The sequence below is a fragment of the Phacochoerus africanus genome, chromosome 8 (assembly GCF_016906955.1).
Source record: "Phacochoerus africanus isolate WHEZ1 chromosome 8, ROS_Pafr_v1, whole genome shotgun sequence".
Classification (NCBI taxonomy): domain Eukaryota; kingdom Metazoa; phylum Chordata; class Mammalia; order Artiodactyla; family Suidae; genus Phacochoerus; species Phacochoerus africanus.
In genome coordinates, this window is record NC_062551.1 from 29,133,577 (window position 1) to 29,159,358 (window position 25,782).

Below are 25,782 nucleotides of genomic sequence, written 5' to 3' on the forward strand. Positions count from 1 at the left end.
GCAGAATTGTACCTGTTTATCTTTTTGTGACTGGTTTATTTTACTAAGCTTAAGTCCTCAAGGTTCAGCTGTGTTACATCATGTGCCAGAATTTCCTTCCTTTTTAAGGCTGAATAATATCCCATTGTATAGCTAGACCACGTTTTGCTTATCCATTCATTTGTGGCTGGACACTTGGGTTGCTTCCATGTTTTAGTGATTGTGAATAATGGGGCTATGAACATGGGTGTACAAATATTTTTTGGAGGTCCTGCTTTCAGTTCTTGTGAGTGCCCGAGAGTCTTTTTAAAAAGATTCTAGGGAGTTCTCTTATGGCTCAGCAGGTTAAGGATCTGGCGTTGTCACTGCAGCAGCTTGGGTTGCTGCTGTGGCGTGGGTTTGATCCCTGGCCCAGGAACTTCTGCATGCCAAAGGGTGCAGCCAAAAAAAAAAAAAAAAAATTCTAAAGCATGCTTGGTATGCAGATAGGACTGATCACTCTTGGGGGAAGGGGAAAGATTGACAGTACGTAACAGAACCAGCAGAAAAGTTAGCTGAAGGCAAAGACCTGGAGATGGAGGGTGGGGTTAGGAGAGTTGGGAGCTAGAGAGAGAGAGAGAGGCCTTCATCTTTGTTGGGAGTTGGGATGGACACAGCTACAGTCTTGTTGTTTTGAGATATGTTTAAAGAGAAGGCATGGCTGGAGCTCCTGCTGAGGCACAGTGGGGTAAGGATATGGCGTTGCCACAGCAGTGCTGTAGGTTGCAGCTGTGGGTCGGATCCTTTGCCTAGGAACTTTTATATGCCGTAGGTGCAGCCCCAAACAGACACAAAAGGCATGGCTCATTAACAGCCAAGAGGTAGAAGCAGCCTAAATGTCCAGGAGAGAGAATGGATTATGAAAACGGTCTCGCCACACAATGGAATATTATTCAGCCAAAAAAGAAGAAAATCCGGTCATGCGCTGCAACATTGATGAACTTTGAGAACATTATGCCAAGTGAAATAAGCCAGCCACAAAAAGGCAGATACTACAAATTCCACTTACACGAGGTGTTTAAATACTCAGATGCTTAGAAAGCAGGATGGTGGTGGCTGCCGGGGGCTGGGGGGGGGGGGGCAGGAGCGGGGAGTTGGTGTTCAGTGGGTGCAGAGTTTCGGTTTGGCTGATGGAAGCTTTCACAGATCTTTTGCACAACCCTGTGCATGTCGTTCACACTGCTTCACACTTAAAGATGGTTAAGATGGAAAGTTTTGTGTTACATGATTTTGACCATTAAAAAGGCAAAAAAACCGAAAACCAGACCTGGCTTCCTTCTGTCTTCTGCTTTCTTGGTGAAGCACAGGTTGTCAGCAGAGCATGAGGGATGTCAGGAGGGCGGGCGGGCCGGGAAGACGGCCGCCTCTTGTGACCACTGACTGGGTCATGGCAGCCTCTGCGGGGTACGTTGGGGTCAAGCTGCTGCTGAAGCTCTACAGGTGGATCCCCTTACCTGCCCCTTTAAAAAACTGGATTCATAAGCATATAAGCCTCCCAGGACTGAGAATTAGCTTCTTCTTTCTTTTTTTTTTAAGAATTTTGTCATTTTATTTATTTATTTATTTATTTTTGTGTTTTTGCCATTTCTTGGGCCGCTCCTGTGGCATATGGAGGTTCCCAGGCTAGGGGTCGAATCGGAGCTGTAGCCACTAGCCTACACCAGAGCCACAGCAACGCAGGATCCGAGCCTCGTCTGTGACCTACACCACAGCTCATGGCAACGCTGGATCGTTAACCCACTGAGCAAGGGCAGGGATCGAACCTGCAACCTCATGGTTCCTAGTCAGATTCGTTAACCACTGCACCATGACGGGAACTCCCTGAGAATTAGCTTCTTGGAGTTGTTGTGCTTAGAATCCTGAGGCAGGCCCTGGTGTTCTTCCCCCGTCTCATGGGTGATTGGAATAGCCTGTCTTTAGCACAGTTAATCGACTGGCACCATACATTTTTAAAATGAAGATCTCATATTTAACTTGCTGGATTTTCTGAGAGAAAGGCTTTGGCCAGCTAAGATAAATCTGGGACTTTATTTGGGAAGGGAAGGGTGGAACTGTTTAAGACTAGAGAAGGATGTTACCTGATTATGGAGGTTGTTTTGGACTCTTGCCCAGTCAGCTTTGACCTCACCTGACTGTTAAAAAATGATCAGCTCATGGAAGTTTTCTTGGTGGCTCAGTGGGTTAAGGATCTGGCATTGTCACCCCTGTGGCTCTGGTTCCTGCTGTGGTGCAGGTTTGATTCTTGGCCTGGGAACTTCTGCAGGCCTGCACCATTCACATTCATAGAAACAGTGAGAGGATGCCAGGCCCGTGGAGCTGTGGGTCCTTCTGCCATGCCTGCTTGGCCTGCCCTCCCCACCCCAGCAGCAGCTCTAAGCACACTCTGCACAGGTCTCACCCAGTCTTTTCTTTCACGGCCTGACATTGAGACACATCCCCCTCTTCCTATGGTTATAACGACATGTTTCTTGGGACCTACTAGTCCAACAGTAGACTTTGTTGTGCCCCCAAAGCAATTATATTTTTCCTCCTCACTTTTTCTTTTGATCATTGGGACTTTCCAACAGACAAAACCCTGAAAATGAGCATTTGTAAAATAAATGTAATGTATGAAAAGTCTGGAGCTAAAACTCAGCTGAAAGTATGGGTGGTGGCGTGCCAAGATCTGTGCCTGCTCCCCCCTGTACACGGGCCCACCCTAGAGCCCTGGTGGCCTCCAAGATGTTTCTGGAGTACACTTTGAAAACCACAGCTCCAGGGAGTTCCTGCTGTGGCCCAGTGGGTTGATGATCCATCTTGTCTCTGCGGAGGCTCCTGTTCAATCCCCGGCCCAGCACAGTGGGTTAAAGATCCGATGTTGCTGTAGCTGTGGCATAGATTGCAGCTCTGGCTGGGATTCCATCCCTGGCCCAGGAACTTCCATATGCCACGGGGGTGGCCAAAGAAAGGGGGAAAAAAAAAAAAAGAAAACTACAACTCCAGAGCAGTATTAGAATTCATATTCTTTCTGATCCTTTTTTGAGGTTGAGGTATAATTTAATCCAATATATTCACCTTTTTTAGTGTCCATCTCTGAAGTTTTGTCCAATGTGCATAGTCGTGCGACCACCACCAGGATGAAGATAGAGAGCAGTTCCCTTTCCCCTTTGCCAGATTCCATCACGCCCCTTTCTCATCACTTCCTCTCCCACCCCAGCCTCTAGCAACCACTTACCAGTTTTCTGTCCCTATAATTTTGCTTATTCTTGAATGTCATATAAATGGAATCACATAGTACACAGCCTTTGGAGTCGAGCTTCTTTCACTTAACATAACGTGTTTGAATTTCATCCATGTAGTGTGTATCAGAAGTTTGTTCCTTCTAGGAATAATACCTTTAAGGAGAACGTGTCTTGAATGCCAGAGTTTTACTGAGCTTTAAAATGAACACTTTTTTATGATTTAAAAAAAAAATCATATTTGATTTACAATGTTGGGCCGGTTTCCACTGTACAGCAAAGTGAACCGGTCGTGTGTGTGTGTGTATTAAAATGAATACTTTTTTAATACACATATTAAAATGAATACTTTTAAAACTAGAATATTCTAGTTCAGCTTGTGCTGGGATCCAGTTGAATTTCTGTGCTTTTTTTAATTTGAAGTTGATGCTGTCCCCAAATTTTCTGTTTGGCATCCTGGAAAAATAAAAGACTGCAGTCTGGTGGTGACCTGTGGCATAGACGGGCCCCTTACTTGTGTTTCCAAGGCAGGCCTGCCAGAGCCCATGACCTCAGCGACTAACTGTGGAGGGCAAATGTTTCTGTGGCCTCTGTGTTTGTATCCTGTAGGCTCATCAGATTCAAGAAATGTTCCCCCAGGTTCCCTACCACCTCGTACTGCAGGACCTCCAGCTGACACGCTCAGTCGAAATAACAACAGACAACATTTTAGAAGGACGGATTCAAGTACCTTTTCCCACGCAGGTAAATCTGTCTTCACAAAGACTTACTAAATCTTCTAGATTAAATTTTTAGTTACTTAACAGCTGAATATCATGTATGATTTGATGAAGGGTTTCTGTGAATTCCCAAACTTTCCAAATTATGACTGAGAACAGACCCATCCAGGAGGCTTGGATTATGACAAGGACAAGTGTGTTTGGCTAATGGTTTGTGCAGATGGACAACCCCTGCCAGCCTTTTCTTGCCAGTCCAGGAGGTCACAATATCGGATCCTTTTGGACAAGGGCCAGCAGTCTTTATTTGTAAAGGGCAGATGGAAATATGTAGGCTTTGTGAGCCATACATTATCTGTTGCAGAGTCTCAGTTTTGTCTGGTAGCACTTAAGCAGCCATGGGAGTGTGTAAATGAATGTGTGTGGTAATGTTCTAGGAAAGCTTTAATTACAAAAACAGGAGGAGTACTTGGCCTACTGGCCCTAGTTTGCCAGCCCCCGCTGTTGGGATAGTGCCCTCTGTCCTTTTGCATGTTGGTGTGGCTTTCTGCTGGGTATAATCCCAGCCTCTGTGTGAGGCTTGGACTTTTTTTTTTTTAAAAGATCCTGTTTCCTGGCCCATCATATAACCTCTTTGATGGGTACAGGAAGTATTAATATTTTAAAGACAAGCTTTCTGGTGGGACCAAGGAATGAAAATATTCATATATATATATGTGATGAGGGAATTATATACCAAGCAGTTACTCAGCTTTGGTATGCAGAAACATGGAAGCATGTTAGTAAAATTTTAAAACTTGAGAATCTCTGAAGAGGGAATGAGCCTGGACTTGGGAGTTGGGGGCTGAGGTATGTTGGAGGTGGCTTGGCAGTCTTTACCTGTCTGACCTGGCTTTTGGCTCTGGGTTTTCCCCAGGAGCAGACCCTTAAGACAAGGATTCTAGCACTGGCAGTCACTTTGGGAGGTGTTCAGGAACACAGACAGCATGTGGGGCTGTGGGCTGGATAAAGGGTTTGTTACCCAGCAGGTTACCATCATGGGCTCTGTTGCTAGAGCTTGAGCCTCTTGGGGGCCTCTGGAGTCCAGCGTAGAATGCACTGTCCCTCCTGAGGGTGTATAAACACCCAGCTCCCATCAGTTGTTGGTTGAGGGCTGCCTCGAAGGGGGCAAAATTGCCTCGTGCAGCCAGAGTGTGTCCTCAGGTGGCAAAATACCAGCGCCAAGGGGGAAGACCTGCCGGGATGTGGGCAGGCCCCGAGGTGTCTGCTGTGTTGGCCAGGATCTCAGCCTGGCTGCACGTGAGAACAGTGGAACCTGTTCCATAGGATGTTTAGGAGGTGATGTCGGGCTTTCGGACACAGCCTTCTGTCCGTGTTACCTGCTGTTGTCATTTTGTTGTGGTGTGGTTACTATTAGTGAGAGGGAAATTATGTGTGGAGGTTGTTAATAACTCTCCAACTTAGGTCTCAAGCTCCTTTGTCTTTAATCTTAGTAGCATTCTCGTCTCTTCGATGCTGTGGGGTTGGTCGAGCTTAGGCAGTAGCTCCCTTATGCTCCAGGTTCCCCCACGCCTGTTCTTTGAGTTCAGAATGGCTCTGTACTGTGTCTGGTACCATTTCTCTTTCAGCGGTCAGAGAGCATCAGACCTGCATTGAACAGTCCTGCAGAAAGGCCAAACGGCGACCAGGAGGAGGGGGAAGCTTCTGCCCAGGTAAGGCCTGTGTGGTAGAGAGAGCATGCGGGTTGGGGATCAGTGGGCCACCTGGTGATGGTCTCATCGTGTGCTGATGCCTGTGCATCAGGTATCTAAGCATCTAAGGTTAACAAACCTTGCTGTGCTGGGGCGTGGCCTGCAGCCCTCTCTCTGGGCACTGCTGCGGTGAGCTTGAGTGGTAGCGCTCAGAAGGGCAGGGTGAGGCTGGGCCCAGGACTCAGGGTGAGTGCCGCACCCCACAGGGCTCCACTCTGTAGAGCTGAAATCATCAGGGTTTTCTCCAGACCTCACTTGTCCAGCTCAGCATATGCAGGAACTTCCATGCACTTCACAAAAATGAGACCCCCTGCATGGGGAAGGGTAGTTACCTTGGGAACCAAATTTGCCAAGATATCCACTCTGGGTGACCTGGGGTTGCTGCCCCCATGCAAAATCAACTCCCCTCCTGGTTTCTAGGGCAGAGGTACCCCCAACCCCACAGCCTGGGGATTCCAGTTCATGTCTCTTTTCTGTAATTTCCATTTGCTTAATCAATTACCATTGTTTCTAGAAACTTTAAGAGACGGGGAAAAAAAAAAAAAATCCAAAAACCAAACAGTCCTATCTTTGTATTTCCTTGTTTGACGACTGGGGCTTCCCACACATGGGCTGGGGTCTGAGGATGGCGCTACCTTCTCTGCCAGAGTCGGTCAGAACTCTTTTGAAGAACTCTTAAAAATCAGCCTCTCAGCCTCTTGCTCCTCAACTCTGCTGTTCCCTGGAGGTGGGCTGGGCTGACGCTGGCCAGCTTGGGTCTGGGTCTGGCACAGGAGCAGCACAGATGGCTGGGCACCTGCCTAAGCCTCTGGGGACTCCTGGGCCTTGCCTTAGCCTTCACAGCTACAGCCAAAACAGAGAGTCTTCTTATTGTATCCTGCTACACAAGTAACCACATGATCTTATATCTGTTTGTAAAAAGATAACCTAGAATTTACCCTTTCTATCTGCCTGTTTTCAGAGTTAACTAGGGGTATAAAATTTGTGTAGTAAGTGTGAGGACTTGTTAAAAATTTAGAGCAGTAAATAGTATTGAACAGAAAATTCCCAGAGTGCAAATTAGCAGTTAACTGTATTTTCCAAGAGTACAGTTTTGAGGTGCTTTGTTTTCCATAGTCGTAAGCATTTCCTTGTTCCCTGATGTTGAAAGTGCAGTGAGAGTCAGGTCCTGCCCTCCAGGACCCCTCGTCTGCCCTTACCCATGTGCTCGTGGTTCCCTGCCTGGCAGCATGCCTCCTTTTGGGTCCAGAAGAGCGCCGTTGGTGGCACTCTGGTCAGGTGGGGAATCCGCTTAGCAGGGTAGCCTGTGCTCACGGCCACCCCTTGCTCCTCGTGTCCAGACGGAGCGTGTGCCGCTGGACCTCAGTCCTCGGCTGGAGGAGGCGTTGGACTTCAGCGAGCTGGAGGCGGAGCCCAGTGAGGGTGAGGACTTTGAGGCCCGCGGGAGCCGCTTCTCCAAGTCTGCCGACGAGAGGCAGCGCATGTTGGTGCAGCGTAAGGATGACCTCCTGCAGCAAGCTCGGAGGTGAGCACTTCTCCAGCTCCTGCTGTGTGAACCTCAGGTTAAAACCCAGGGCCCGAAGGCCCTTGTCACAGATGCCAACATGGACAAGCTATCACATGTCGCCTAAAAATTCAGATTTCAAACCTCTGTTGAAAAACCAGAGGATCTGGTGGCACTGAGCCCAATTGGTAGCCTCTAGCTGCTGCTGCTGGTCGTCTCCTGTGGACACCTCGGCCACACTCACTTAGATGGCACTTAACATGCCAGCATGTTCTAGGCCCTTTATAGGACTTACTCTGATTTGCTGAACTTAAAAGGGAGCATGTTAATTACACCCATTGGATAGATTTAAAGCTGAGGAAACGGAGGCTGAGAGGTTGACACTGGCCTAGCATCCAGCTCCTGAGGCTTCTGTCATGGCCACTCTGTGTGCCTCCAGCCTCACAGTGCAGACCTGCGTCTGTGCCCAGCCCCACTCCACCACCCCGGGCAGGTGCGGCCAGAGCAGGGAGTGTTTGTTCTTAAACTCTTGTTCCCGTGGGTGAGTTTGGTGCCCAGCACAGGCCTTGTGATGGGGGACTTCATGCTGGGAGGCAAGTGGGGAGGGGGGAACTGGACAGCTGCCTGTAGTTGGGGGGGGCGGGGGTCCTTGTGCAGAGAACTTCTGCTCCTCCGTTCAGAGATAGTGTCCCCGGGTGGCGCTGAGGGACAGCTTCATGCCAGGGCAATGGAGGGGTTAGAGACATGCGTATGTTTCCGCATGCGTGCTCCAGCGCTCCCCTTTCCCTCCTCCCTCACGCGATCCCTTTTTTTTGGTAGGCGTTTCTTAAACAGAAGTTCTGAGGATGACTCCGCCTCGGAGAGCCCCCTCCCCTTGGAAGGCGCGACCTCTGATCCTGTGACGCTGCGCCGAAGGATGCTGGCTGCCGCCGCGGAACGGAGACTCCAGAAGCAGCAGACGTCCTAGCACTTCCTCAGCTGCCTCCTCCTGAGCTGCGCGCCCGCCCAAGAGGCCTGTCCCCAGTTCTGCCTGCTGTTCGAAGACGTGGGCTTGACTGCATTGCCGCTGTATAAAGCATGTGGTCTTAATAGTGTTTGGACAGCTGACAAATTTAATCCTTTTTTGTAATACTTTCTATGTGACGTTTCTCTTCCCTTTAGAAACACCACACATTTTAACCCTAGGCGTGATCTCTTCTGCATTGACTGGACTTGCTAGGGGTGGGGGAGGATCGAGAGAAAGTGGGCAACCGGAGGCCCTGAAGCAGGCAGCTTCGATGACTGGTTTATGCAGAAATCACAACAAATGCTGGTGTCTTTAGCTCCAAATTTGGCAGAAAGTGTCTGTGTTTGGGGTGGTGGGAGGATCGGGGAGGCTGGCGGGGGGTGGGTGGGGGAAGGATCCATAAAAAGCAGCGTAGAGATGTAGAGCCTGGGCCCGACTTCACACCACTGTGTAATTTCTGTTGTCAGACTGCTGTTCTTAGTGAGGAGGCATTCGGAATGTCACAGAGGCCAGACCTACAGGCTCTTGGACTCCTGGACCGACGGGGCATCTTGGAAAAGCTGTGTTTAGTTTGATACCTGGAGCAGAAGAGGGGAAAGCCCAGGGATGGAGTGTGAGGGGGTGACCTGTTATGTGCAGTACATCCGGGACTGAATTTCTGAGCCCCTGATCCAAAGCTGGCTTCATTTCCGTTAATGCTGGTGCTCCCCAGCATAGAGTACACCCGGTGTGGCCTCTCCTCTCTGCACCTCATTGCCACTGCCGCCCCCGCCCCCGACATGGGGAAGGTCAGCATTGAAAGGGTTACGCAGCAAGCTTTAGTTCATGGTTTTAATTCCTTGGTCACATAAATCGGGCAATGCCAAAGGCTGTGTGTTTGAAAGTGTGGGCCTTATAAGACGGGAGAGTAAATTTTAGGGGGCTTTATTGAAGAAATAAAAGATACCTTTTGACTCTTTCTTCCCTAGAGCCCTCATTTTCATAACTTTGTTCCTGTTGGTTTAATTCAACATACAAAGGTAAGATGATGAGTCCACCTGCCTTGGAGCGGAACCAGGTCTGAACTTTTTCAAATCCTTGACATCTCCAACGTCAAGGATTTGAAACACGCAATCATAGGTTACATAGTTGAGTTTTATGTCCTATTGGATTAAGTTTTTTTTTAATGTCTGAAAGCATAGTTTTATGGTAGTCTTTTTGGGAAGAATCCAGTATTATCTAAAATTATTTGCAAAGTTAAATGTATTTTACATAACAAAGTTTTTAGACTGTTGAGAAGTAATTGAAGATAGAGTGATGAGTAAATGTTTAGGATGAGGTAATTTATTTCAATAAATCTTTCAAAAGCCTTATCTTGAAATGCTGTTAGTAAATTTCTGTGATTTTTTTTTTCCTTTTAAAATTTGTTTTGCTGAGAGCATAGCTATTTGTTTTTATTGTAAAACAATAATAATAATAAAAGGCAAACTCTCCTAGTGTGTTGTGTGTGGCTGGGAACTAAGGCAGTTTTTTTCTCAAGGTGTAGAAGTTAGATCCCATTTTGATTTTGTGTTCCATTTTGGTTAGAGGGTTTTTTCCATCCTCATCCTTTGCATGTTTTCCACGTTTAAAGATGACATCGATGCCATGTGTTCTTATGTTGCAGACGTGTGAAAAGCGAAAATGTTTTGGAATCAATTTAGAAGGACCTGAGACATTGGAATATAGCAGTGTGACAGTGATTGAAGACATGCCTTTAAAATTGACCTACGTCCACCCTTAGCTCTGACAGCTGGATAGTACAGGATTCTGGGCGCTCGATATATACTGTCTCTTGGCTGTTGACACTGGGGGCTTCTGGGACAGATGTCAAGGGCAAGAGACTAGATCAGAGTCCTGGCATTTTGAGGGCGGTCCTGCCCCATGGGCTGCTCACTGTGCTGTCTCCAGGAAGGCAGCCTGGTGCGAAAGCCAGGCTGCTGGTTCAGGCCTGTAGATGGAGGCATGCCGGGTATTCTGCATGGTTGTGGAGGTGCCCTTGCCCCCTTTGGGCTCTTTGGAAGTCGTCTCTGTTACTCCCTCCATTTGCTTTTGCCCCTTGACATCTTGGGTTCTCGGTTCTGACACATTCCCTAATTTTGAGGCTTTTATGTCGTGAAGAAACTGATGGTCCTTGTGGATGTTTTACTTGGATTGACATCAATCCTGGGTGCCCAGGTGGCCACTTGGACTGGCTTTCCCACTTGAGCTGTGTAGACGATGTGCTCTTTTATCTTTAGGCAGCAGACACATACCTTCCCCACCACAGGAGAGGAAGCTGAGAGCTCTGCCGCAGTGGGGCCTCACATGCAGAAGGAGCCACGGCCCCGCTGCCAAACTGGTCCAGGAACCTGTGCCTGCCTGGCTTCCAGCCCTGAAAGCTCTTGTCACCTGGAAGCCTCCATCTCATCACCCTTGCTTTTTGTTAAAAATGGTTCTGAATCTGACTGCATGTTAGTTGCTTATGGAGGTTCTAGAAACCATGATGCACAGGCTCTACCCCTCCACATCTTGTCTAGTTGGTCATTCCCTGTATCCTTTCCCAACAGAATGCTTCCTTTTTTTTTTTTTTTTTGCTTTTTTAGGGCCACACTTGCGGCATATGGAAATTCCCAGGCTAGAGGTCGAATCGGAGCTGCAGCTGCTGGCCTACACCATAGCCACAGCGACGTGGAATCCGAGCCAAGCCGTGTCTGCAACCTGGAATCTGAGCTCATGGCAACCCCGGATCCTTAACTCACTGAGCGAGGCCAGTGATCGAACCTGGGTCCTAATGGATAATAGTCGGGTTCATTTCCACTGAGCCATAATGGGAACTACCTGATTCCCTTTAAAGGAAAAGACAAACTTCTGTTGTTTTTATTTATAAAATTCATGTGCAAGTAGGGAAAGAACACTTCTATTGTAGGACTTTTTTTTTTGTCTTTTTAGGGATGCAGCCTCACCATATGGAAGTTCCCAGGCTAGGGGTCGAATCAGAGCTGCACCTGCCAGCCTACACCACAGCCACTGCAACGCCAGATCTGAGCCGTGTCTGCAACCTACGTCAGGTGTAGCAACACCGGATCCTTAACTCACTGAGGCCAGGGATCGAGCCTGCATCCTCATGGACACTAGCCAGGTTCGTTTCTGCTGAGCCATGGCAGGAACTCCCATAGGGTGCATTTTTAGAGAAATTCATGTGCACACATGTGCAAGTCATGTCCTTCACCCTGCCTCTGCATCCCCCCTGCTCCCCCTCAGCCAGCATCATGATGTCAAGCTCTGGCTAGGAGGGCAGTTTTCCCGTCGGCAGAGATGGTTGTGAGCCTCCCTCTGCAGATAAGCTGGGGCAGGGGGGAGCTGGTAGGAAAAGCACTGGGTGAGAGGCAGGCCCCGTTAGCTAGCTCAGCAGGCTTGTCACAGCTGAGGAGGGTGTGGATCTGTTCTTGGTAACAGCAGCGGGGACCAGCCTCTTGCTAGTCCATGGTCTCTGCAGCTGTATGAACCCCTACTTTCCATCCTCACTAGATTCGAAAGTCCACAGGAATTGCCCAGGAGAGGGCTCCTTGGGCTCTAAGTATCTGCAGAGGATTCCGATTAACTGATCTCACCGAGCCCTGCCGTCTCCCAGGTGACAGGATGGAGCACCTGACTGCTTGGCTAAGCGATCCAGGGACATGATGCAAGGATTTGGGTGAGCTGTGTTCCCTCCAGGTCCCAGTCTCAAGTAATTTGCAGGTAGCTGCAGCCAACACCTGGCAACCCAGTGGAGAGGTAGTGAGACCCATCACTTGAGGGAATAGGGAACCAGACTTGGGGCACCAGGCTGGGCTGATCTCTGTTGCCCTATATGTGTGTGTGTGGCCTGCAGGGGACTTCTTGGCATCTAGGTCCAACGGGGGAAGCTTTTGAAGGTGTCCAAGTGAGTGCCTGTGACCCCTGTGTGCAGAAGGCCAGGGCCAATCTGCTGTGGAGGATCCTGTATCAGCATGGGGCATGTGGGATTACTGGCCTCCCCCTCTTTCCAGTCCTCAATTCCACCCTGGAAAACAAACCAAGCCAGCTGACGGAAGATGCCAGAGCTGGGAGGAGGAGGAGGAGGGCACCTGTGGGCAGGTGCAGCCCATTCTTCTACCCACCCTGTTCCCAGGTGGCTGCGCTCAGCAGGCTCCCCTTGCTGGCAGCATGGGGCGGGAATGATGCAGGCCAGGTCCTGGGGAGGGTTCCTTATCCAGCACCTAGAGCCCTGCCCACCAGCCTCCCAGTGTCTGTGCTGTGGCCCAGTCAGATCCCTCCTTCCCTTTCCTGTCAGAATGAAGCCCGAGCGTGAGACTCAGGAATACAGACAAACATTCTCTTTATTGAGCTACACATGAATTTTCCATTAGTCAGAGAAGTAGACTGGCAGTGTGTAAGATATCACAGAAACCTCACCGATTGGGAATAGAAAGGCTTAGAAAGACCCGTGGGCTTCTTCTTTTTTTTTTTTTCCTTTTTTTTTTCCAAGTTTTTTTATTTTTCTGCATTTTAGTTTTTTTGTGTTTTGTCTTTTTGCCTCTTTATCTGAAATGGCTGTGACTGGTCTTCAGCAAATATTAAGTCTTAAAAGTGAAACCGTGAAGAGGTTTGGGGTTTGATACTAGTCAAAGTAGAAATGACAGTGGGCTGATCATGAGAACTGTGGCTTTCATGTAAACACTACATTCCATCTTTTTTTTTTTTTTTTCCCATCTTGTGGTATTTAAAAATTTTTGTTTGTATCTGCAGCACAAACATCCCCACATGAGAAAGAGCGAACACAGGTCACTGAAACAAAGGAAAAGGTGGAGGGGTGCGCACACATCCATCTGAGAGACGGAGAAGCGAAATGTCAGCAGGGGGTAAACCACAACCCGGTTCCCAAAGACTGAAAGCTGACCTGGTATGTAATACATAGTTCTTATCAGGACAAAGAAAAACTAAAACAACTGGAAAAAAGATGAGAAAGTAACTGTAGAAAGGGGTTGGGGGAAACTGTTTTCTATAGGGCTCTATTTATATATATGTTCTGTATTCTTTTGGGGGCAGCTACTGGCCAGTGAGAGCTGTGCTTTTTCTATACAAACCTGGAGCGAGCGTGTGGTTGGAGGGTCTCAGGGCTGTGGGTCTGGGTTGGGGGAGGGCTGTGGGCGGTGAGGCCGCGTCTGGAAAGTGGGGCCTGGGCCTCTGTGGGGACCAGCGCCCCCGTGCAGACAGGCGGCACCTCTGCAGGTGGGATGGGGAGGGCGCGGATGCATGAGTGTACGTACGTTTCTTCAAAAAAGAAAAGAAAGATGGATGAGATGGTGAGTTTTCCTTTTTCCTTTTGTTTTTTGTTTTTTTTTTTTAAGCTACAAAGCACATGAGAAATGTTCTTCTTTTCCTTTCAAATTCTAAATGTAAAGACTCAACTAAAACCGGATTCTACAGCATTCTACAGAAATACACAGCCGTCAGTCACTCTGGGTCGTAGGTTAGACAGGGGCTTGATACAGAAAGGCTGTGTGTCTTACAAAGGCCAAAAGGTCATGCTACCAGGAGATCAACGTCAACAGCAGAGAGTCCGTGAAGCAGTCTGTAGAGAGAGAGATAAGGGGTCCGGTCTGACCATTTTCCTTGATTTAAACCACAAACCAACCAACCTGAATCCCTCCAACGTGTTGAGTAATGTTGGGTGGGGCAAGATGGGGGCAGCATCACAGTGGGAGTCGGGAACCCAGGGAGCCTAGTCCTGGCCCCGTGGGAGGCCTCACCCTCTAGGGCCCTGACCCAGCCAGGTCTGAAGATGAGCCCTCCCCTTGGCCACATGCCTCTTCTTTCTCCTGCCCTTAGGGAGCTGGTGGCAACTCTGCAGGTGACCTTGAGCCATGGTTTGCACGGCCCCTTCCCTCAGCTGCTCATAGAAAGCAGACCTAGTCTCCCTTTTCTGATTCTTGCCTTGTAGACATGAAAAAAGAAAACTCAGGAGACAGTGGATGGGTCAGAACAATGATTCTTCTAAATACTTGAAATTAACCACCACCACCATCTGAGAAAGATGTGTCCTTAATTTTTCTGTTATTGGGAGTATAGGGCAGGGTGATGCTTGAGGGTGTTGGCCATTTTCTACAGGGTTTTGGAATTTGCACAAGCGTAGGACACACCTGAGTGCGCAGGCGGAGGCAGAGGAGTGGGCTGGACTGGGGCCAGGCCTTTCCTTGCCCCCCCCCCCCCCCCGCCCCCAGCTCACAGAAATGGTCTCAGAGAGTGAAACCACGTGGCTGTTCTTAAAACAAGAGACTCCCAAAGGGGATGTTGTATGAGTATGTGTGTGAAAGTGTGCAAGCACACAAGTGGATGCTCTCGTACTGTCCCGGGAAAACCTTGATGATGAATGGAATGGTAGTCAGTTCTGTCTGAAGCTCCTTCTAGTACAAACTAAAAATGTAATATATATTTGCCTATAATATAAGGTTCGTTATGCCTTTTTAAAGTTTATTTGCCAACTTGCATTTGTTAGTAGGGTGTGTGTGTGTGTGTGTGTTTACGCAAGCTTTTCTGTGAGTGCTGGAATCATTACCAAATAGGTTGCTATACAGGACAAGAGGTCAGTACAAGCCGCAGCCCCGGAGGTTGTTGGCAATGATGATGTCGGTGACGGCGTCGAACACCACCTGGATGTTATTCGTGTCTGTGGCACAAGTCATGTGACAATAAATTTCTTTGTTGGGCGAGCGGTTTTTGCTTTCAAATTGTGTTTGGATGTAGGCGGCGGCATCTTCATAGGTGTTGGGGCCTGAAATGACACAGCAGAACAGGGGAGGTCCTGGTGAGGGCTGGGGTCTCCGGCCGTGGCCTCAACGGTGGAGGCGGCCGTGGGGCGCGTCTCCAAGGCGGAGTCCCGTCTTACATTAAAAACCACGCGCACTGAGCGTCCGCCGGGCTTCTGACTTGCCCAGGTGCGTCCCTCTGCGTTCCCATGGACTCTCCCCGGGAGCCACAGCCCATCCCTTTCTAGATGAGCGCACCGAGGTGGGCCAGGTCGGCCGTCCACAGCACTCGGCCCTCGTCTAGACCGAGACAATGAAGTTTGATGGAAGAGTTCCTGGCAGGCTGGTGGCCCTGCGCACGGGGTGCATAGAGCCTGCACCCCTTCCTGGGTGCCCCCTTTTAATGAGAAGCCACCTGGCAGGGCTGGGACCGTCTCTAAGCAGTCGCCGTTCTTGGGTGGGAGGCCAGGATCGGGCATTGGTAGCCTCAGGCGGGAGGTTTAAGGGGCCAACAATGGGTATAATACCAGCTGGGGCCCCACTGCCCCCACAATTCCTGGGATGTTCCCTTGTTCCTGGCTGGGTGAATTAAGGACAGTTTACCCAACGAGCTCTATCCTGTAGATTTGATTAATTACCATAAAACGTGGACCAACATACAACTCTCTGAAAGCCCATCAAAGGAAGTCGCCCCATTTTCCTCAGAGCCACTAGGATCTGGCCTGCATGGAAGCGATAAATCTCACGTTAAGGGTGTGGGGTGACACCTCCTCCTGCCCACCGCCCCATTTTTCAGCCGCTGGGTGTGAGAGGCTGGGGCTGGGGCGACTGGAAGGCATCTGCAGTCAGATCAGCAAATAAGGGGTGTGTGTGTGGGGGGGTGAGGGATGGGGGTCAGGGCGGGGACCAGCTCTGGACAGCCCACAGGGCAGAGCCTCCTCACCCCCACTGCCAGCCATCAAGACGGTGAAACCATTAAGTTGGTGGCAGCTGGCAGACTAGACACAGCCCCAAAATGGACCCAATGAAGCAGCTTCCTGTCCAGAGGGCGCCCAGACAGGGCACCATGGAGGTGAAAAGTGCCCGAGAGTGACTGTGGACTAAGTCCACACCCTTACACGGCCTGTGATCCCTTGAGCCCCCTGGACAGCCCGACCACCACCTGCACATCCCAGCTCCTCCAGCTTGTTCTGTCCCCACAGGCTTTAGCCTCCACAGAACTGCCACACTGGCGACTACTTGTCATCCATCATGTTGTATGAACTCAAACTGGATCCCTCTGGAAGCCCTGAAGAACTCAAATGTTTCCCAAATTCAGACCGACTTTCTCTGGATGCATCCAGTGCCCACACCGCATGGCAGTGAGACTGACTCCTCCTCTGGCCAGGTCCCTAGGGACCAAGGGCCAGGCCTGCCCCCCGGAGGGTGGCACTGGTTTGAGAGGGTCTGCTGGGCTTGGGACTGCTGAGCTCCATCTGGTCACAACTTGCCAAAGACCGAATTGGTCCCCAAAGATTTTTGCTGAGGCCAGAGAGGTGGCTGCCGAGAGGGGCTACAGCCCAGCTCCACCCACAGGCAAGGCCCTTCCCGCCTGGCCCAGGCCCACCTGGACTCCCTCACCCTGCATACGGCACCCTCTCCATGGCCAGTCCCCCAGCCTTGGCTTCCATCCTCTGGGTGGTACAAACAACCGGGATGGCAGCGGTGATGCAGACCTGGCACCAGGCACTGTTCTCTCCATTCATCCCCTCAGCCCCAAGCAGTGGGCACTATTGTCTACTGTGGTGCCCAAATGAAAAACCAGGCACAGGCTAGGAACTTGCCCAAAGTTGCAGAGTCTGGCTCCAGAAGGGGCTTCAGCCTGCCTGCCTGCTGGGGCCTGCGCCCCTGACATCCGTCGGCCCTGAGAGCCTGCCCTCCTCTGAACCCTGGGCGAGGGCAGACTTCCCCACCCCCTGTGGGGAGGGTGGAAGGGCCAGCATCCACCTCTTCTGGAATCTGGCTGGGTTTGGGGACCCTGGGAGCCAAGCCTAAGCCTGATCTCTCACTGGGGCTGTCAGGGAGTGGGTTCCGGTGGTATCCACCCAGGACACACCCTCTCCTGCCACCTCAGGGGCTTCTCGAAGCTTCCCAGTCCCCAGAGGAACTAGGGCTGGGCTCTGGCCTCCTATTAGCCTCTAGCGGCAGCCAGAGCCAGGCTATCCTTCAGCAGCCAGCCTCCCCAAGCTACCACAGACAGCTTCACCCTGGGGCTGTGACACATTCTCCTGGAGCCAGATGGGAAGAAAACACCCCCAGAGAAGGTGGAAGAGCAGGCAGGATGGAGGAGGCCTGCAGAGAGTTGCAGTGGTTTGATCTGGGAAAAAGCCCAGGGGTGGAGGAAGAGGGGGAAGAAACAGGCATGATGCGGGGGGAGGGGGAGCACAGGCCTGACTGGCAGGGGTGGAACCATCTGCTGGGTACAGGTGGGGCTGCGGCGTGGAGGCGCAGCACGTCCCGCTACCAAAGCAGGGAGCAGAGCAAGCAGGCGGAGCCCACAGGCAGCCCAGGCCACATTCACTGGGCACATGTCCACCCTTTCTAGTCCTGGCAAAGGTGCTATGTGGTTCAGAAGCGGGGCAGGGGCTGAGGGGGGCTACTGGGGAGGCAGGAGACCAGGAATGCAAGGGGAAAGGGAAACTGGTCCTGTCCTGCCTCCTGATCCCACCCGAGTCATCTGGTTACAACACACATGGCTCAGGAGGGTTCATTTGCCACCAGGCCCAGGGCGATGCCCTGGGAAGGGCCAGACTGGGTCACACTGTGGCCTCTTCCTCTGCCCCCTGCCTGTTCCCAGAGCCTGCAGGGGAGACACAAGTCCCGGGCAGGGCCGCAACACCCACCTGTGTACTCAGGAAAGCAGATGGTCAGAGGTGACTTCTTGATCTTCTCACCAAAGAGATCTTTCTTGTTGAGGAAGAGAATGATGGAGGTATCGATGAAGAACTTGTTGTTACAGATGGAGTCGAAGAGCATGAGAGACTCGTGCATGCGGTTCTGCAGCCCCAGGCGGGGAGGGAGAGAGCCAGACAGACAGTGAGAGGGACAGACAGGGAGACAGAGAAAGAGAAGATGACAGTTAGGCTGGAGAGGGAGGAACTGAGCTACTTGGCAGCTGAGGTGGGGCTCTCGGCCCCCATGGCCCCCATCTCAGGGTCAAAGGCGAAGACTGAGGCTGAGGACAGGGGGATCAGGCTGTCAGAGTCCCCAGCCAAGGGAGAGTCTCCCCGAACATGTGTGCATGTGCACTGGGGTGCTGGCCGGGAGCCTGAGAGTTGGGCTTTGGCCCTTCCCGTCCAGACCTTTCCTCTTGGGCCCACCCTATGGGTGGGGGTGTCCTCTGGGAGTGGTGGTCTGAGGGGAGGTCACGCCAGGCTCTTGCCCCCATCCTCGGGGGCTGCACTGGGGGCTGCCTGCAGGAGTGCCTGGGGCACTGGCCATCCTCCCTCTGGCTGGGTCAGACTCAACCACGTCCGGCTGTGTGGGGACTTTTAAACCCTGCAGACGTGGAGAACTGCTTTGCACACAGGAGTGCAAATGAGTGTATACGGATGGGCCCTCCAAGTCAAGCAGGATCCCAGAGGGATGGCCTTCTGCCCTGGGCAGGGATGGCTAATTCTACTGCAGGAAGCCAGGCACAGGAACGTGGGCAACCTGGTTCTCTGTGAACGAACCCTTTTCTGCACGGGAAGGTGGCTCCCTCATGAAATGCCCCTCTGGGGGAAGGAGGAGCAGTTCATGTCTCCCAGAAACCCTGGCCTAGCCCTGGGAACTTGTTCACCCCAGACCAAGCTCCGTGGGTAATTCCAGGCTACATGCTCCCTCAGGGGTGAGAAGACTGAAGCACATGGCAGAAAAGCACAGAGAAATGGCACGGGCATCACTGGGTGTTACCCCCTGAGAGGAGCACGAGCCAGCGGTAGGGCTGAGTAAACCTCTGTCACTTGTCTCCCTCCACCTGAGCAGGAGCAGAAGGAAGGGGAAGTGACCACCACCAGTCACTGAGCCCCAGTGCCCGCTCTTCACCTGCCCCATGTCGTTTAACCTTCCAAGTCCTTTATAACCCGTGAGGGGTGACAGGGCAGGCACTGGGAGGAGCAGAGACCTGTACCCAGCTCTGGGCCAGACCAGAGCTCCTGCAGCGCAATGGGCTTCTCCAGCCAGCTTGAGTAGCGCATGGGCTTTAAAGGAATAAATTATCAGGCCAGCTCCACAAGTGTTCAGTCTGCTCCTCCATGACTGCATTGTCATGCTGGTGACTGGGAAAGTGTATCAGTGCTAAACCTTTGTTCTTACAGCCAAGGCCACCTGGGGGAGGGGCAGCCTGGGTGCTCAGCTGCCCCTTAGGGGTCCCTAGACCACCACAGGGTTCTACGCCCTCTGGGATCCACAGCAAACTGCATTGCCCTTTCACTCTGCTGCACCAACTCCTCTGAGCTTATTACCCTCCTAGCCTCAACCAGTCAGTTCCATTCTCAGTCCTCCCCCAATTCTGCTGGTTGGTCACTGCATGGTCACACTCAGGGAGGCGCAAGACACTTCTGCCCGGTGCCATCTCAGTGGAGCCAGTTCAAAAAAGGGCGGGTGGAGGTTTCCTGGGAACCTGGCTGAGAAGACCCAGGCTCCCAGGGCCACCTGGGAGCAGAGCAGAGCTGTCTGACAGCCAAGGATTCAGTAGGAAAAGCCTCACCACCACACAGCACCTCCTCGTCCCATAGCTGCTTGACCAAGAGCTGGAAGCCCGCAGCCAGAGCCAAGACCCCAGCTCACTGCCCAACTCACTCCACTTGATCCACAGACACTAGGGGACGCAGTGGGGACATATGCCCAGGGCACTCCCAGGACCAGAAGTGGCCACCAGGATGGCCTGAACTCAGAATGGAGACTGTGCCCATTAGGCATGTGCGTTGGGCTGGGCTGAGAGTCTGGAAGCCACCGAGCTTAGGTCTGAAGGGACAATCCATGCCAGCTTCCCTGGTTCCAGAATTCCACGCTTCCCACCAGTACCAGCCCTGCAGGGCTGTAGGAACCACTAGCCACAGGCTCCTGCTCTCCGAGAGCTCACAGTCTAATTGTGAGAGAAAACGCACACACAGGAAAAGGTCCTGGTCCGAGCGGCACAGAGCAGGGGAGGGGTTTGGGGTGAGGCAGAGCTGCACGCAGCCAGACCTGCTCCCGTGGGGAGGGTGCTGGAGTGAGCCTGGGGATGCAGGGAGGGCGGTGGGAGGGGAGGCGCCGGTGCAGAGACATGCCCCCGTGGCCCACAGGCCTGAGTGCCATCCCTCCGAACCCACCAGAGCCCATCACCAAGGAGCCAAGAGCCCAGCTTGTCCTTACACGCTTCCCCAGCGAACACAGTTGCCAGAACACACTCAAAATGGGAGCAGTCACGTTTGAGAAAACAAAAGCCAGGGGTCAAAGCCAGCCAACAGCACCGACAGCCCACTGTCACCCTGGGCCCCAGCAGAGCACTGCCGGTGGCCTGGCTGCCGCCCCCAACCCCCCACCAAGCACGCTGGACGGGTCAGACCGGCCTCCGCCCTCTTGGCAATCCCAGTCACCCGGAATCCTTCTGCCCGGGTGGCCCGCGCCCCGTCCACCAGGCAGCCTGCAGTCTGGCCCCAGAATGTCTGTTATGCAGGGGCACTAACACAACACACCACACTCACACTAGAAAAAGCTGGCACTTTTTATTAACAGTAGGTGACTAATTAATACATTACGGCAGCCAATAAATTATTACAATGACTAGGGATTTATTAAACCAACGAGTCAGTTGTCTTACAAAATTACAGTTAATATGGGGTGGGTGGTGGTGGCGGCGGCGGCAGCGGGGTTGGGAGGTGGGACCACTGCATCTAGAGAGGAGGTTTGCTAAGGAGGGGAGCAGGCCGCCACAGCCAGTGGGAGGAGGCAGGGGGCACCGACGATGCAGGGGCCAAGGCAGAGACCCAGGAGGGAAAGGGCCTGGCTGCTCAGGGAGGCAGCAGGAACGGGGGGTGAGGGTGCCCGGGGTGGCGAGGAAAGGATGGGCCATGTGAGAAGGGTTGCATCTCAGCAGCTGGCTCTGCTGAAAAGGGCTGTGGGCTCAGGCTGGTGGTCTGGGCACACTGGACCTCTTCTGCCCCACCAGCCCCACCCTCTTGACAGGGTCTTCGTCTGGTTGGGGTGGGGTCTAGGGCCCCCATGGGAAGGCCCCACTATGCTCCTGGGCAAGAGCGGTCAGGATTCGCCTTCCTGGGGTGGGGAGCGGGGTCCAGCAGCATACACTGGACCATTCCTGGTCTGCTCTTGAGCCCTGCCTCACTCTCTAGGTTGCTGGGATCTTTCACTCTGCAGGCTTGTGGGTTGACATTGGAGGGCTGTCTGGGGGATGCTGGCCTCTGGCACCCTGGACCAAACCTCTCGAGGCCAGGGAGCTGGAGCCTTGAGCCTCAGTTCCTAAGAACTGCCAGGTTGTGCCCAGAGGCTTCCAGAAGGCTCAGGGTAAAGCAGAGGCAGCCCAAAGAGGCCTTGTGCACCAGACTTCTCAAAAAGGGAGCGGGGCAGGCCACTACGTGATCTGGAGGGAAGAGACTTGAGGCCCGGGTTGCAGTGGGTTTACTCACCAAGAGGGCCAAAGAGTGTGCCAAGTCAGACCAAGGGAAGCCAGGGGAGGCAGGAAGAGTGCCTGCAAACTCGCCCACCAGGGCATAAACTGTCCATGCGTTGAGGGAGCAGTGGGGACTCAACCTGGCAGGAGGGAAGGGCTGGGGTGTGCTGCCCTGGGTCTTCTCTGTGAGCCCACTTAAGGGGCTCTGGGGAGGGAGGGCATCTGTGGGGTCCTGGGCAGTCGTGGAGGGCAGGGTGGCTCCAGTCCCCATCAGTGGAGCTGGACTTGGAGGAGAGGCTGGGAAGCCAAGCTGCCTCCTGGCACCAGATACGCTGGTGGTTTTCCAGCTGAGCTCGGCCCACTGCCCCATGGTAGGGGCATGTGGCTAAGGGCCCTCAGGCTCTCAGGGGAGAGAAAGGGCCAGGGCACCAGGCACTTGGGCCCCATGGAAGGTGGCCACGGGACCAGAGGGTCAAAGCTATTGGCGAGAGGCCCCGAGCTATGCTGTGTGCTCAGGGCTGGGGCAGACCCTATGCCTTCCTCAGGCCAGAGGCCTCAGGCTCAACGGAGCCCTGCCTTAGGCTGCAGGCACTGTCCCCGTCCAGTCAGGGCAGAGTGCCAGGGGCCTCTCTCGGTTCTTGGTGGGAAGGTCAAGACCTGGCTCTGGTGAGGGCGGGTTGGTGCAGCAGAGAACTTGCCCACAGGCATCGAGGCGGCAGGTGTAATTTTCACGGGTTTGGCAAAGGTGCCCCTCCTAGAAATCAGTTTCCCCTTTGGCCTGATAAACTAGAGCCATTCAGAGGGTTGAAGCATGTCCCCTTCGGGGCACACACGTGGCGACTGTTGATAAGAGACCCAACCGCGTCTGGTCACTCAAAACACCTCCCCTACACTCACCCCCACGACGGAGCCAAAACTCATCTGCCACCTCAGCTGTCTCTCCCCACGGTGGAGCCACCAGTGACGATGTGGATGGAGACGCAGTGGACAGGGCGGGAGGCTCACTCTGGATGGGAACTGGCTCCTTGGGGGCTTCTACCAGACAGCCGAGGACCCCCCTGGGTGGGCCAGGTCAGAGGGCAAGAACAGCATAAGAAGCTGAGTATAGCAGAGCATCTAAGAGAGAAAAGGCCGCCCAGGGGCCAGAAGGGCAGGAGGCCCCAGGCACCCACTCCCCAGCCATGGAACGCTGCCGAGAGGGCAGGCCAGGACCCAGGGTCCTCGTGCCTGCAGGCTGCCTGGACAGCCGATGACTCCCACCTGCAGGGCGACGGCCCAAGAGGTGGGACTTGGCCAGCATCCCTTCTCTTGAGACTGGGGTCAGAGGACAAAGTTAAGGGCACATCTGACCACACCCAGGGTGGTGGTGCCAGGAATAACTGCTCCGCCTTCAGTGTTGGGCGATATGGCCTGACTGGCCCCAGCAGCCCACGCAGGACATTGAGGCAACTGGCTCCAGGGGCCTGTCCCTGCCATGACCCAGCCCCTGGTATGAGGCACAGCACACAACAAGGCAAACAAGATGAAAGTGGACTTGGGTTGGTGGGGTGGCTCCTGCTGCCTGGCTGCCTCATGACCTCCCACAAGGCCAAGAGCAGCAGCAAGAGAGCCAGACCAGGGGTCAGTCCCTGCAGGCATTTGGCACTAGGGAAGGTGCCACGGGTCTCCCGTACAGCCCCCCGGAGCTCTGGGTCTGCTAGCACGAGGCTGCTCCTGGCCACAGGGCAGTCAGGAGCTGTGCTGGGAGTCCAGGGGTCCTGCCTGGCCCAGGACTGAGGATAGCGCGAAGTGGAGGCTGGAGGAGCAGGGCCTTGAGGAGGGAGCCTGAGGCTCCCAAAGGGCAGCCACTCTCCTCCCATGGCACCTCTGGCTCCCCGTGTGCCAGCCAGAGCCTGCCATCCCAAGCACACATGGTCTGCCTGGGGTGTTGGCTGGTGGCATCAGGTGTGAGAGAGAGGAGTGCTCATTGCCTGAGGCCAGCCAGGGCCTGGGTCACCAGGAAGAGCTACCCCACCCTTTTCTGCTCAGGGATTTCTGCAGCAATGTCCTGCCAAGGGGTCCGAGGACTCTGTCCAGAAGAGGGGACTGGGTGTGTATTTGAGCCAGGCTGCGCCCCTCACAGCACATATTCCAGTTGGTGGGCCCGTCCAACTACCCTCCTCTGCCCTAGGGGTGCTGGCAGGACCCCAAGAGCTGCGGCAAACTCCCTGGTTACTTCACCAAGACAAAGAAGCTGGGACACTGGCTACAGGGCCTGTGTCCACACCTCCCCTGGGCCTCCCTGACTACAGAACAGTCCAAAGGCCCCCTGCTGCCCCTGCTGGTTTCCACTGCGTTCACTGTACATTCAGGAAGGAAAAGCATATCTGTTTACATTCCAGAGCAGCCGCCAGAGACCCGGGTGATGGGAGAAGTAGACAGGTCACCTTTGGGGCTGCAAAGACTGGGCACGAGGCTTCCATCCCAGTCAACAGAGGAGCCACTTCTGCTAGGCCTCTGCTCCCCCACAGCCTCCCGCCTCCTTTGCCACCTCTGTTCAGACACCAGGGACCTGATCCCTCCTACCACCTGCCACATGCTTTGGCGAGAAGTCTCAGAAGCATTTCCACACCTGTGAGGAGTCAGGGATGCGGGTTCCCCAGGAGGCACTGGGAAGGCCCAGGAGCTTGAAAGGGAGGAAGGCCCAGAGGAGGACGGGCTTGTGTCCAGGGGCTGAGACCCAAGGGGAGGAGGGAGGCACTTGCCAAGGCCTAAGCCCCAGACCCACACACAGTCGGTGACCTGGTCCCACCCTGGCTTTGGGTGACGGAGCTGACCCAAGAAAAGCTGAGCAGTCCCACTGCCCCAGCCCTGCAGCACCCTTCCCCAGGGCCACCCCCAACACCTGCACAACCTCAGAAGACAGGAGACACTGGGACTTCAAGCATGCGTCACCACATGAAGAGCGCGCACCCGTTCTGGGCTGGATGGCGGCCTTGGCCCCCACACCCCTCGTCCCCGGAAAACACCCAGCGGCGAAGCAGAGGCCAGCGAGCGGCCCAAAGGCAGTGAGCCCCCCATCTTGGCACGGCGCGGGCACTTGGCCCCCCGCCATCCCTGTTACCACACGTTCTGGTGTCAGGGGCGGGGGCAGCTGTGGAAGGTGCCTCCTCCTCCCCCTCGGTGCCCGCTACCGGTGCTTCTGTCAAGTGCAGAGAATGGTCGGGAAGTGGCGGAGCTCTGGTTCCAGGGAAGGGGTGGGGCAGCGGGCCGGGCAGGGCAGCGGGCGGCTGGGCGGTGAGGCCAGGGCTCAGTAGAGGCCACAGCCCCGAAGGTTTTTGGCGATGATGACGTCCGTCACCGCGTCAAAGACAAACTGGATGTTGTTGGTGTCGGTGGCACAGGTGACGTGGGTGTAGACCTCCTTGTGGGCAGACTTGTTCCTGCTCTCGTACTGGGCCTGGATATACGCCACGGCCTCCGTGAAGGTGCTGGGGCCTGCGGGGGAGACCAAGTTGGGAGCTGGTGAGGTAAGGCCCCCGCTGGAGGACTGGTCAGGCCAAGGGCTGGGGAGCAGACACTGGGGGCCTCTCAGGGACAGTCTTTCAGGAGAAAACTAATGGGGTGCCAAACACTCAACAGCTCAGCTCCATCAGTCATGGGTCAGGAAATAGGTCAGTGGACCACATCCACTTTAAAAGCCATGAAGGGAACGAGAAAGCAAACCTCACCTCACTAGGCCTCAGCAGCGTCAGGACTCCTGTTTCCTTTTACAGTGCATCTATGGGCTCCTGATACAAGTGTTCTCTCTTCCTGTGGGTCCTGCCCAAAGACGTCTGTGCCAGCCCCTGGCTGACGCATGCCCTGCAGGGCAGGCAGAGATGCCACCTCCCTTGGCCACTGCTGGGCAAGGTGTATGGAAACTGTGTGGCACCTGTGAGCTGCCCTGGCCTCCTCCCTCTCATCCCCCTGCCCTCCTCCTCCTCCTCACCTCCAGCCCTCCTGTTCTCCTATTTACCACCCAGGGTTTAGGAACTGTCTGGCTGCTGACTTGCTGCCTTCCTTGCTGCCATACTGCTCTGTCCCGGGTAAGGCCAGGCAGAGGCAGTTTGGGAAGGAACAGAACGGGACTCCTGGCTTTGCCCTGAGGCTTCCCTGGGCTTCAGGAGTCCAGGCACGGGCCCAGGCCCAG

General features: G+C 53.6%; 2 protein-coding genes and 1 long non-coding RNA gene across 5 annotated transcripts in view; 2 read left to right on the forward strand and 1 right to left on the reverse strand.

Moving 5' to 3' along the window:
• AMFR (autocrine motility factor receptor) overlaps positions 1-9,172 on the forward strand; it is a 46,306-nt gene extending 37,134 nt beyond the window's left edge. The window contains exons 11-14 of the mRNA XM_047789524.1: positions 3,846-3,980; positions 5,581-5,664; positions 7,044-7,228; positions 8,027-9,172. Coding sequence (XP_047645480.1) covers positions 3,846-3,980; positions 5,581-5,664; positions 7,044-7,228; positions 8,027-8,174 — 552 coding nt within the window. The 3' untranslated portion in view covers positions 8,175-9,172. The remainder of the gene's footprint in view (positions 1-3,845; positions 3,981-5,580; positions 5,665-7,043; positions 7,229-8,026) is intronic.
• A 2,154-nt stretch (positions 9,173-11,326) lies between these two features.
• On the forward strand, positions 11,327-14,962 carry LOC125132417 (uncharacterized). Its single transcript, XR_007136242.1, has 2 exons — positions 11,327-11,907; positions 12,981-14,962. It is a non-coding gene; the product is annotated as an uncharacterized LOC125132417 (long non-coding RNA).
• The window catches only part of GNAO1 (G protein subunit alpha o1), a 174,206-nt gene continuing 160,977 nt past the window's right edge, over positions 12,554-25,782 (reverse strand). For 2 of the 3 annotated variants that reach the window (XM_047789624.1, XM_047789626.1), the window contains 3 exons: positions 17,863-18,016; positions 14,791-15,006; positions 12,554-13,806 (listed from right to left, as the gene is read on the reverse strand). In XM_047789624.1, coding sequence (XP_047645580.1) covers positions 14,819-15,006; positions 17,863-18,016 — 342 coding nt within the window. In that variant the 3' untranslated portion in view covers positions 12,554-13,806; positions 14,791-14,818. Of the gene's footprint in view, positions 13,807-14,790; positions 15,007-17,862; positions 18,017-24,232; positions 25,089-25,782 lie in introns of those variants that run through there. The other variant, XM_047789625.1, reaches the window with a different exon arrangement.